Genomic DNA, 12,419 nt, shown 5'->3' on the forward strand with positions numbered 1-12,419 from the left:
GGGCCAAGTGCACCGAAATAAACCGTAAAATTTCAAGAATTTTTTTTTAGGAAGTTAGGATTCTATCCCTTGCCCCCGCCTACCCTCCATTGTGAACTGGTTGTTGAGGTGGTGTTAGTTTTCGGCTTTCAGTGTTCTGTAGATATCAGAGAAACATCTTTGAAAAAAGAAATTAGAGCTAAGTCGAATGGTATTGCCTGAAACTACCGTATGTCTTGTTCAACAGTGCTCTTCAAAGGTTATCTAGTGGAAAACTATTGCAGACTCGTTGCTCCCCTTGCAGAACCCCTAGTAATATCCCTGCTGGGAATATTGTTGAAGCTATTAAAGCATGGGAAAGGAGTGCTTCTTATAAATTGTCAAAATATGTCCCATTAAAAAGCCCAGCTGTTCAGTGCAAAGTCCTTAAGGAACCAATCTCGCTGTGTCAATATTTTTCAAACTTATTGCCTCTGGAATCACGGAAAGTTCAATGAGATTGATGCACCCTTAGCACCTAATATCCGTTTTTTATTAAATTCCCTGTCACGCTCTATAGCCTTAGTCATGAATACCTCAAAGAGCTTTCCATAAATCGGTTATTAACTTTACATAGCCTGCTTAGCACTTTCTAAAATAACTTACCCTTTTCATATCTAAACGGAAATGGTTTTCGAAGTTTTAATATGGGCGAATTTGGAGAAGAAAGGGTTCTTTCACTTAAGACTGGAATGGGTTGGAACGGGTGATGCTTAGAAGAGCTATTTACAAAATTAGAAGAGTGAATTATTCAGCTATTTCAGAAACGGATTGAAAATTGCCCTGGAGAATTAAAGATCAGAGATAAAAGTAGAAAATTCAGCTTAGAGTGACAAAATGACAGATAAATCGAATAGTGTGTGTTTTGGTGCAAGGGCCTAGTAGGAAAGAAAACCCCCGAATTTTTACAATATGAATTTTAAACATAAATTATTCATTTTTTTTCAAGCCCTGTGCTTTGTTTCAGCGTGAATATCAGTCTTTCATTTCGTATTTTCTCTTTTTAGTGTTATTTGATCATTTTTTATCGTTTCTTCAGAGCATTTTTCAAAATTAGATTTGTTCTATTTCTGTTTCCAAACCCACCTTGATTCTTGCATAAATATTCTTGTGTTTTTTTATTTTTATTAATTATTCATTCAGAGACAAAAGTAAACCACTCGAGTAGTGGGGTACCGAAAGAATTCAGGTTTCTACCCCCCTCCTTCCTATACCAGAAAATTATATCCAGCTAAAAAATTTACTTTTGACCATAGACATGACTGAGTTTTCTCTTTTTTTTTTTTAGTTGAATATTTCTACGAAATGAATTTCCTCTTCGAAGTTGAATCTAAGCAACCCCTCTGTCGCCATTTTCTGTTTTTTCTAATAAATCCTCCACTTGTCGTGTTTTTAACAAGTAAAGATTTATCTCATTATGACAGATAGAGACACCTTAAGTGCCTCCCCTCCCTTCCCAAAAAGAGCAATTGTTTCTTAAACGTCAAACTAAAAATAAGTGTAGGCCATCCTCAGTCCTTTCATCTTTTCCTCGTCTCTTTATCTCCCATCTGCTGCTAAACCGTTAGAGTGGTTTTCTTCCAATCTGTTTTTCAATTATTCTTTGGGAAGGCAATTTCTCCAAAAGGAAACCTCATGTCTCATAAATATCCCTCCTGAAGTTTTAGCTCTCTTCACTTTATCCTAAAAAGGAGTCCCTTGTCAGCTGTTTCTTGGGTATTCTAATATCCTTACTGCCTCTTGGGCTATTCTCCTAAAATTGGATTGAGGTACCTCCCCCAGTCGTTCAAAATACGGGAAACTACCATTCAGGAAATTGCATACAAAAATCCTTTTCTCGTGCTAAATAATGTTTTGTTGAATTGTTTGCTCGAATTTGAAGTATGTCCTCCATATTGTATAAATCCATTCATACTTGAAGAGGCCTAGTTAACCATGGCATATTCTTAAGTATATTTTTCCTCACCTTAATCAAGACTGAGATAAGACTTTATTTCAAGAAAGCAAATATAATTTACAAAAACTAAATTGAAACTATTTCTGCTATATTCGTTCGTTATGCCTGAATGGGCCTAAAGTTTATTCCGTGTCTGATAGACCTGAAATTTACCAAGCCAGAGCGTCATTTGTCCTTTTCTGAATACGAGATATAGCTTAAAAGTTCATCTTCTATCATTGTAACATTAAACAAATCACAATTGTTAACTTACAGGAATTAATGTCGATAAGATAACATAAGATATATTCTCCGACAAGAAACAAAGATCGTTCAGCGAATACAAGGCGTTGATCTCTGCGAACGCTCCATTGCCTGCAAAAGGATAAATTTCCTTAATAAATTTCTGTTTATTGCGAGAATTTAAAATTTACTGGAGTCAATTTTGTTTTGTTGAATTGTTGACTCTAATTTGGATCTTTTCTTAAATATTATAGATAGATTATTTCAAGCTAAAAGGAGATTAGTAAACCAAGGCATGTTGTGGCGTTCAAATATATAAATTTATTAATTTTTTTTCCGTAGAGAATATTAACAGAAGAACAGGGTTTTCTCATTTGAACATGTTTTTCTGCCTTATCTTATCTTCTGTTTTTCGGTAAGATAAAACATCATATTCGCCTTAAAATTAGATGTTAAGGTTTCTTTAAAAGTGAAGCTCTTAGAAAAAAGGAATGAAAAGTTTTCTTTCTCTTCTTACTCATGAATATCAAAGCTTCAGTGGACAAAAATGTTAATTTTCTTATTGGACCCCTCCCCCTCTTTTTCATGACAATGTGGGGTACTGCTATAAAAAATATAAATTATGAAAAAGGGTCAGTGGATCTTTTTATGGAGAAGCTTCGATGCCGGAAGCTACAGAAAGAGAAGTTTTAAGCCACAGAAAGGGAATTTTCAGGTCCATATTTTCAGACTTCTTGAAAAAGGTTCATCAGAACGAGACAAATATTTACTCTACCCTTTACTACCCTAACTACCATATTACCCTCTACCCTAAATATTTACTTTAATATTTACTTACCACCCTTTCATTTGAGAAATGTATGGAGTATACATGCAACGTAAATGCTCAGGAGTTTACTACTCCCTTTTTTGAATAATATTTTATGCGAAATAAAAATTTACTCGTATGCTACGTGCCCGGAGACGGAAGAAGGCTGGATAGACAAAAGATGATCGTGGATATCCCTTTTTTTCGCTCTTAAATTGCACCTGGAAAATAATTATTTCGTTTTATTTACCCAACATAAAATTGCGGTTGTAACCTTGCTGGCTTGAATTATTTGCACAGTTAGTCGGGTTTTAATCGTTGGTTAGTCGGGTTTATTCGTTGGTTAGTCGGGTTTTCTCGTTGGTTAGTCGGTTTTAATCGTTGGTGAGTGTGGTTTAAACGTTGGTTAGTCGGGTTTAATCGTTTGTTATTAGGGATTAATAGGTTCTTATTCGGTGGATATAGTTTGTTAGTAGGTTATATTAGATTTTGATTAGGGTATAATCGGTGGTTAGTCGGTTTTAATCGTTGTTTAGAATGGTTTAATCGTTTGTTTGTCTTTATTACTATTTTTTAAGTGTTGTTTAATCGGGGCTGAGTCTGTTAAAATAGATGGATATTATGGTTTAATCGTTGGGTAGTATGTTATATTAGTTTGATATTCGTGTGTAATCTTTGGTAGCCTTACAGAGCTCCTTTCACCTTTATTGCTTTTGAATTCGTAATATAAGAAGAATACCTTAAACTTTGTGCTGTTTGTAAAATGTCCCTTGTCTTGGCTTTGATATATCTTTGAAATTTGTATAGCATGAAAATTGATTTACACTGGAGAAACTACACAGGGTTTGTTCATTTGAGACATCTTAATGACTTTTTCATGAAAAACAAGGGTGATAGGACTGATGAAGCCGATTGGTTCAATGAGTTTATCACTGTTCTGCCGCTACAAGTTTCGGGATTATTTACTTCATGGTTGTTTTTTTTCGACATGAAATGTTACTTATTTGGGCTGAGTGTTCCTTTTTCAAGGTGCCTTATCGATCTGGTCACTGCCATTGTGCTAGAGATTATTATCCACGATTTCTGTAGTATGCCATGAGCGTTGACGGTGGTGTTTATCAATGCCCGGCGGTGGACCGGGGCTAACCATGACCCTCTAGCTCAGCATGGTAGCTCTGCTGGGAATATTGCAATCCTACAACCAGGAAAACTAAGGTAATCAAACCATAGGAAAAAAAGATAATAAACAAACTTGAAAACAGTGACAGAAGCCCCTCCCCCGAAAAAAATATTTTGAGGCTGTAAAATTACTCATTTCGTCCTTCAGCTTGGTGACATGAAGATTCTATAAAAAGTTCGTATTTTGCTGTGAAAAATCACCGTCCTATGTCAAGAAAGAATTCAACCATTTATTAATGTCACATCAGGTCTGGACCAAGTCCTATGTAGTATGGGATATGTTTTGATACATTTCCAAAAATCCTCACACGAAATTGAATTGCTATTTGAGAAGATTAAATTGTTTTGGTTTTGGATGGCCGTAATATTAAAATGTCTCAAAGATTAAAACAAAACTCGATTCTTCTTGTCCTTTCCTCATTTCACACGATACATACTTAAATTTTTCAAGTTGATGCTTCTCTATTTAATGTTCCAGAACTAATTCTTCTGGAGAATTATTTCTTAAAAGAGACTTAATTTACTTATTGCGTGATTAGTTCGTTCCAAAGACAGGGAAATTTGTTCCAAACTCTTCCTTCCATATTCCATGATATTCTGTATTCAATATCAATTCCAAGACTCATTATTAATCCGGTTCTTCTATAAGGACTCTCTTACACTCGCTATCATTTTTACATTCTTGTTTAAACCTCCGTAACAGAGGATATGGTAGATATTCCGATGCTAAATTTCTTATTGGTGGATTTTATAGGTTATCGTTCTAATTGGTTGAAATGGATGTTATATAATAAACCGCACGAATCACCGGGGTATATATGATGACCTGCAGTAGCCAGCGCATATTGTGGATTTTTGAGAGTTTAAAAGGGACCTTGCTTATGCAGTTGGTATGGAGAATAGTTTGTAGCGAATGTGTTTAGTGACCACAAAACTGATCGGCTGAGATGAAAAAAAGCCCCTATGCTGGTTTTACGGAGCCGTGTTTCTGAGCCAAAATGCCTTAGGCCCTTACTCAGAATAGTTCATGAGGCCAGTCCATTGGATGTGTTAAATGTAAAACGGTAAAATAGGAAAAGTGAGACTAAATTGAAAGCAACTACGTAGGAACTAATATTTACTCTACAGGACGAGTCAGCAAGGAATCTGTGGCGGTGTAGTTTATCTCAATAGAATTAATCTGTCCTTCCTGATTAGAATTAATCTGATTAGACTATACCATACAGCGACATTGTGGAGACGCAGTGGATGGGGACGTGGTTCTTGGCCGAAGATTATCTAGTTCAATCCAGCCTGACGCATGGAAAGAAATCTTATGCCAGCTTTGGCTCTCAATCAGACTATCTGTCTTGGCTTATCTCCAATTAGCCATGGCTTGATGGCAACTTTATTTTAATTCAAAAATCAACGGATATATTTCCGATATATTTGTGATGATAATAATAAGCGGTTTTAGGATTAAATTAACGAATGGCTTAATAGGGTAAAATGGCCTAAGGTCGACATGTGTAGGGCAATCGAATCCACCTAGAGGTTAGTTTTGCCGAACACTTCTTGATCTCAACCAATACTTCATTTTTTCTTTTTTTTTTAAATAAAGAAAACGAAAGCTGAAAATTGAATTATGAGGCTATTATAATTCTAGAAGCACAGTAGCCACAGAAAGGGCTATAATCTTTGTCTAATTCACGGAGCCAAACTAATTTTGTTGCGTGTTAAAGGCATCTCACAATTAAACGTATTGATGTATTGTCTAAGCGATGAAAAAAATCGTGTTGTTACGAAACTGACACAAATAATCAATGACTTGATATCAGGATACTCTAACAAATAAATTCTTTGGCGTTGATAGTTTTTCGCTGCAGGAAGTATCGAAAAGCTTATTTATAAATGACACTTATTGAAAAAATAAATGGGCCTATAAATTTGAAGTTAAAATGTATTACCTTGTAATAGAAGGCTTAACTAGGGTAGTAGAAAATCTTTTGTGTGGTGGTCGATTCGTGAAGAACCTTAGGATAAGATGTGCATGGCTTTAACTGGTCCAATTTTTTCAAAATCTTTTTATTTAAGTTTTCCGCCATTTCTTGAAGATCATTGGGAACGGGGGGGAGGTGGGCTTTAACTTCACCTCTAGTGGTGCTATTCTTTACTAGTGTGAAAAAGAATACGTTGAGTTTTCGTTGCTTGGGAAATTATAATGGAAGGGAACATGAAAGGTGGAATATTTTTGTATGATGACATGTGATGGTACTTACGCATTATATGGGCCTTTACAAAGAAAACCAGTCACGGAAAACCCGCCAGACGGGTTAGTTCAAGAGACCGCTATTGAGTAATGCAATGCAAAGCGTGGTTTTCCTTGTGTTTACGATATTTAAACTGTTGTTTTTTGGGGTTTAGGGGGGGGAGGTACCTAGGCTAGGTTATGTTACATTTTTAATATATGCTATGTTTTATCCCCACCCCACCCCCTAATGTGCAAATATATAGCCCAAATTTGTTCATAAACTATTATAAATCCATCCTATTTTATTTTATTTAATTAGTATTAACCAAACTTGACTTTTAATAAAGGTCTATATAATGCGTAAGTACCCATGTGATTTTTGATTCTTAGCCTCTAATAAAGCTACATAGGTTTTCATAGTTTTTGGTAAACGACTTGCCCATTGAGCACTATTCGATAAACTTCTGTTAATCGTTTTAATAAAGCTGTTAAACTAGGTAAATGAAACTTTAGAGAATTGATCGGCAGTCAGAAATTTACCCCCCCCCCCGGGAAGAAGTTCTGTAACACCCCTTTTATCACCTTATTCGTCTCATTTATGTATCACTATTCTTCTCTCTTCTTTTAAAACCCAACTATGGGAAAGGACTGTATTAATCAATAAATAACAAATAAAACAAAAATACGTTTTTTTTGTGTAATTTTCGATATTGGGAGTGGATTTATTTGGAATGCGATTGGCTATCCTGATCGGTGTGGACAACGTTTGTTTTTCAATTGCTCTCATATTGAATAGTTTATTGTACTTCTGAACCTTTTTTTTTTTACTTCTGAACCTCTCAATTATTGGTTTATTGTTTAAACTTCCCCGATAGTCAAACCTATTTACTATATCAAACAATTATTTACTATATCAAACTGTAAGTAAGGAGCGACCCGGCTCAATGGTAACCGAAACTCTAGAAAACGGGATTTTGATACCAATAGATACATCAAAAGAATCAGCTTTTAATGCTGATTTCAAATATATAAGGTTCATCAAGTTTAGTCCTACCCATCAAAAGTTACGTGCCTGAAAATAATTTGCCTGATTTTTGAAAAACAGCGTATCAGAGAACCCTACTGTGGAGGTTTCAAGCCCCTATCTAGAAAAATGTGGAAGTTTGCTTTTTTTTGCCAGAAGAAAGATCACGGATGCGTGTTTATCTTATTTATTTTTTTCAGGGGTTTTATGTGGGACATTGCTATGAAGGGGGCACCGGATTTCCCAGCATTATTTATTAAAAGATCAGAAATTAAATAAAAAAAACAACAAGTTTTTCAACTGAAAGTAAGGGGCAACGCCAAAATTTGAAACGAACAGAAAATATTACGTATATGATTGGGTTCACCCGCTAGTCAATATTTCGCTCTTTAAGCCAAAGATTTTTTAGTACTTTCTTAAGAGCTATTTATTCTAATTAACGGCCTTTGTGATTAAGGGGTCATATTAAGAAAATTGGAAAAAAATTCGAACTTTACCGTATAAAGCTAGGTATTGACTGGGGGGCGAACCCTCTTATTTACGTATTAAAAATATATGAATATAGAAATCCGTTACGTAAGTTAATTCGTAAGTTACATATATTTATTACTAATAAAAACGTTCGTAAATAAAATTAAACAACTTTTGTGAAAGCCATTTAACCAAAAAAAGTAAAATTAATATGTAAATTTTGTTGTAATTATTCATGTACGGTGAGCCAAAATCAAAACCTGCATTAATTCGAAGACGTTCAAAAATTAAATAAAAAAAACAAGTTTTTTTTTAACCGAAAGTAAAAACTAACAGAAATTATTCCGTATATGAAAGGGGCTGTCCCCTCCTCAAGGCCTCGCTCTTTACGCTAAAGTTTGACTTTCTCACAACTCTATTTTTTAAACAATAAAAAACTTTAACGTAAAGAGCGAGGCGTTGAGGAGGGGACAGCCCCTTTCATATACGAAATAATTTCTGTTAGTTTTTACTTTCAGTTAAAAAAAACTTGTTTTTTTTATTTAATCTGTAACTGGCTCTGTTCTCGCCAAGCTGGAAGGCTTTTGAACTAGACGACTTCCCATAAAGTATAGCCGCCAAGGCAGCTTGGACCTAAAATTAGGTTTTAGTTCATATGAACAGGACACATGGTGGTAAACATAAGAAGCAGTGGAGGCACGTATAGGGGTGTACATGTACTACATGCAATTTGCAGTTTTTTTCTACCCCCCCCCCTGGTATTTCTACTTCTTTTCTGTTCCTGAGATCATAATAGATTTACTGGTGCAATTTAAATATTTTTACAGATCTACAGTCTATAAGGGATGGTGTTTTTTCCCCTTTATGGTTCTACTAAAGAGCCCCCCCCCCGGCTGAATGAAGCTGCCTTATATTTTTGTTTGGAGATTTCTATTATACAGCATTGGAAGTGCTGATTTGACCAGGCAAACCCGCCCCCCTAAAATACAGCTTATGAGCGTCCATGTATAGGTTTCTACTGTTAGTTTCATGGAGCTAATTTATTTGGCCAGTGAGCCACTGAATACCAATATAGTGTTTACTCAGAGTCGATCAAGTGCTTTGAGGCTAATGAAAAAAGCCTAATTTAATCAATTTGGCTTCTGAAATAATCTTATTTAGAGTTGTTAGGTTAACTTTTATGCTTCCATGTCCTTGGACATATAGACTGCGTTAAGATTAATTATTGGCAGCATGTACTTCAAACTATTATATTAATGAATAAATATTAGGATAATCATAATAATTGGAGGTAACATTGCTGGTGAGCATGCTCTTAACAAAAAAAGGGAGAATAATTATCAAAAGACTGAATTTGCTAGGCAACAACATTGGGTTTTATTGTAAATTCTTGCCTGTTATAGTCGCATACAAAAGAGTGTTTTACCAGAATTTCCGCTTTTCTGACCTTTAATTCTTTCTGACACAAAAATAAACATTTATTCGTCCAAATCTCTTTGAATCCGCTTCCTCGTTGTATCCAGTGCCCCAGAATTTACGCCCAATTTACAATGATGTCTTTCTCTTACAGCTCCAAGTTTTGTGGGATCCCTCGCCGACCGTGATTATGTCTACTATTTCATGCGAGAGACAGCAGTGGAATATATAAACTGCGGCAAGGTAAGAGGGACTAGAACATAGAGAAAGGAGGGGAAAGCGAGAAGGCAAATGACTTGGAAATTGAATCTTAGAAATATTTTCTTATGATTCGCCTGGGTAATTTCAGCATTTAAATTTGCACTGGGGAATAAGGTCAAAATGTCGATAAATAAAAGTTTAAATAGGAATAAAATTATTTTAATATACAATGATGATGGTAACAGGGATAAAAATACCAGATATTTCGGTCACATATGCAGTGACCGTCATCAATAATAATACAGTGTGCCAGTAGTAAAACAGTAAAGGCAGTGTGGTCTCCGAAATTATCTAAGGTTAGAATGTACGGTCAATAAACTCAAGGCTGACTACATAGGCCATACTTAGGGGGAGGGGAATCAGGCTTATTCATTGAGACGGGGCTTGGGGGGATAATTTTTCTTGGAGGGTTTCTCTTGACTTGCCATAGATGGGGATTCTCCTCCATCCCTCTGTGTCACAATAGGTCTACTGTGTAAAAACTTAAGCATGGAATTTATTGGATTTTGGAATTTTAAAAGTTTTGTTTCGTCATTTTTACAGGTTTTTTTTTGCTGCACTTCTATTTATTTCTAATTTGTTTGCAGTATACATATGTATAGATGGACAAAGCCAAGCATTTAGGACATGGGTGTTACAGGGGTTTTTCTAATTAGGTCTTGACACATTTTAGTATGCTCTAAAAATTCCTTGCAACTATCTGGAAAGCTCATTGTGGGGGGGGGCAGGGACTTGCACGTATCAGGCCATGCAAAGTGGTATATGCTTAGCCCGCCGTGGAAAAAGTCGACGGGTACATTAGTAGCAATGCTACTTGGCAGTTTTCATGGCCAAGTGAAATTTGTTGGCAGATTTTGAAATTTGTTGGCAGATTTGGGAGCTTTTGGAATTCGGTGGAATTCTGCTACTGGCAGCTTTGGAACTTTGTCCATGCCTGTGCTTGGCCATGATATGTCTTGGCCAAGTAGTTACGTGATTTAACGAAAGGATCTCCTGTTTTTTCCTCTTAGATTACAATACAAGACAAAAACCAATAATAACAAGACGTAGTTTAATGCAAGTAATTTTTAACATTAGACTGTACTGTTTTATTCGTAAAAAATGAACCCTGTCTACCCAAAACGAATTCGATTAAGTATGTATTGCAATCTACCACAATGAGCAGGAAAAATCGTTTTGGCTCAAGCTTTTTCGGATCCATACTCCATAGTTCCACTTAATCACTAATTAGATTTCCTTTGTGTTCCATTTTCCTTAAATCTTCCCTATTATTAAGCCGTTGGGCTGATTTAAATTAAAGGTTTCCTTCTTTCATTAAAAAGCAATAAGGTCCCAAAGGATTTGTTTTGTATCAAGATCTGAGAAGAAATTTTAATTTTAGCGTTTCTTCTAGGTACCTAACTCGGTGTCGATTCTTGTTTTCCATAGAAAAAGATTTTTTTTCCAATTTTAAATGAAAACTCGATTATTTAGGGGAAGTCATTCTTCTAACAAAACATCGAAATAGATACAATTGTCTAAGGATATTTTTGGTAAAAATGTAGCTTTTATTGCTGGTTTTTCTTGTTTTTTTTTAAAATCAAATTGTAAATATGTTTTTTTAACTTTTTTTTTATTTTTTGGATTTCGAATCTTCACTGAGGATGCATCTTACCTATTTGTGATCCAGTCGGAATGTTCTAACTGTCTCAATTTGTCTTTTTAGATTGTTTTGCCGTCTTAAAATTCCCCCGCTTCTGAATATTTATTCCTTTGTTTTCAGGGACATAGCCTGAGTTATGTATCCAGAACAATTCCAGATTATTTGGCGGGGGTTAAAGAGAAAGAAAAAAGAAAAGGTTGTCCTGCAATCAAATGACCAAAGGAAAATTTTATACGAATGTATATTCTTTTTTAATTTTGTAGGATTCCTACTTCCTAGGTTATCAGAAAATTTTACCCACAGGGGATACGTACTCACAGCGAACCAGAGTCAGAGTTTGTTGAATGAAAAAAGAGGGGCTTTTGTCCTGTATGTTTAAAAAATGGTGCTTTAATTAGAATTGGCTTTTTTTCGTCAAAAATTTGGATCAATAATTGTCCCTTACATATTTTAATACAAATACTTCGAATAAATATACGCCTCTTTTGAGCTGAGCGATCTTGTTTTCTGTGATAATACACAGAAAAAAGTGTACACAGGATAATACACAGAAATAATAATAAAATATAGGCTATTTTGTATATAAAATATATAATATATATATATATATATATATATATATATATATATATATATATATATATATATATATATATATATATATATATATATATATATATATATATATATATATATATATATATATTTTTATATATATATATATATATATATATATATATATATATATATATATATATATATATATATATATATATATATATATATATATATATATATATAAACAGAATAAAAAACGAAATAGAATTAAATCGTTGTATTCAGTACCAGATAATTTACGTCTAATATTTTTTTTTATTTAGACAGTAAAAATCAACAAATCAAATCTTATTTATAAAAAAACGAAAGTCTGAATACTTTGGATTCATATCCAGAAGCCTTTATTAATGGGAAAAAAGGAAAACGAAAAAAAAAACCCAGAAAAAACAACAACTAAATACTTATCTTAAACAAAAAAAAAGTAATAGAGGTACACAATAAACAGTGTTAAGTCTTTAAATGTTATATTAATAGATATTAATATATAATTTTATATTTATTAATATATAAATATATACTATATATATATATATATATACACACACACACACAAAAAAACACATATATATATAT

At 34.1% G+C, this 12,419-nt stretch overlaps 1 protein-coding gene across 3 annotated transcripts in view; it reads left to right on the forward strand.

Annotated features, from left to right (window-relative positions):
- Positions 1–12,419, forward strand: part of LOC148942679 (semaphorin-1A-like) — a 268,011-nt gene that overhangs the window by 173,438 nt on the left and 82,154 nt on the right. For all 3 annotated transcript variants that reach the window (XM_089102498.1, XM_089102499.1, XM_089102500.1), the window contains exon 8: positions 9,480–9,568. In XM_089102498.1, coding sequence (XP_088958624.1) covers positions 9,480–9,568 — 89 coding nt within the window. The remainder of the gene's footprint in view (positions 1–9,479; positions 9,569–12,419) is intronic.

This window comes from Artemia sp. Qi Xiang Cuo, chromosome 16, assembly GCF_049724085.1.
Source record: "Artemia sp. Qi Xiang Cuo chromosome 16, ASM4972408v1, whole genome shotgun sequence".
NCBI lineage: Eukaryota > Metazoa > Arthropoda > Branchiopoda > Anostraca > Artemiidae > Artemia > Artemia sp. Qi Xiang Cuo.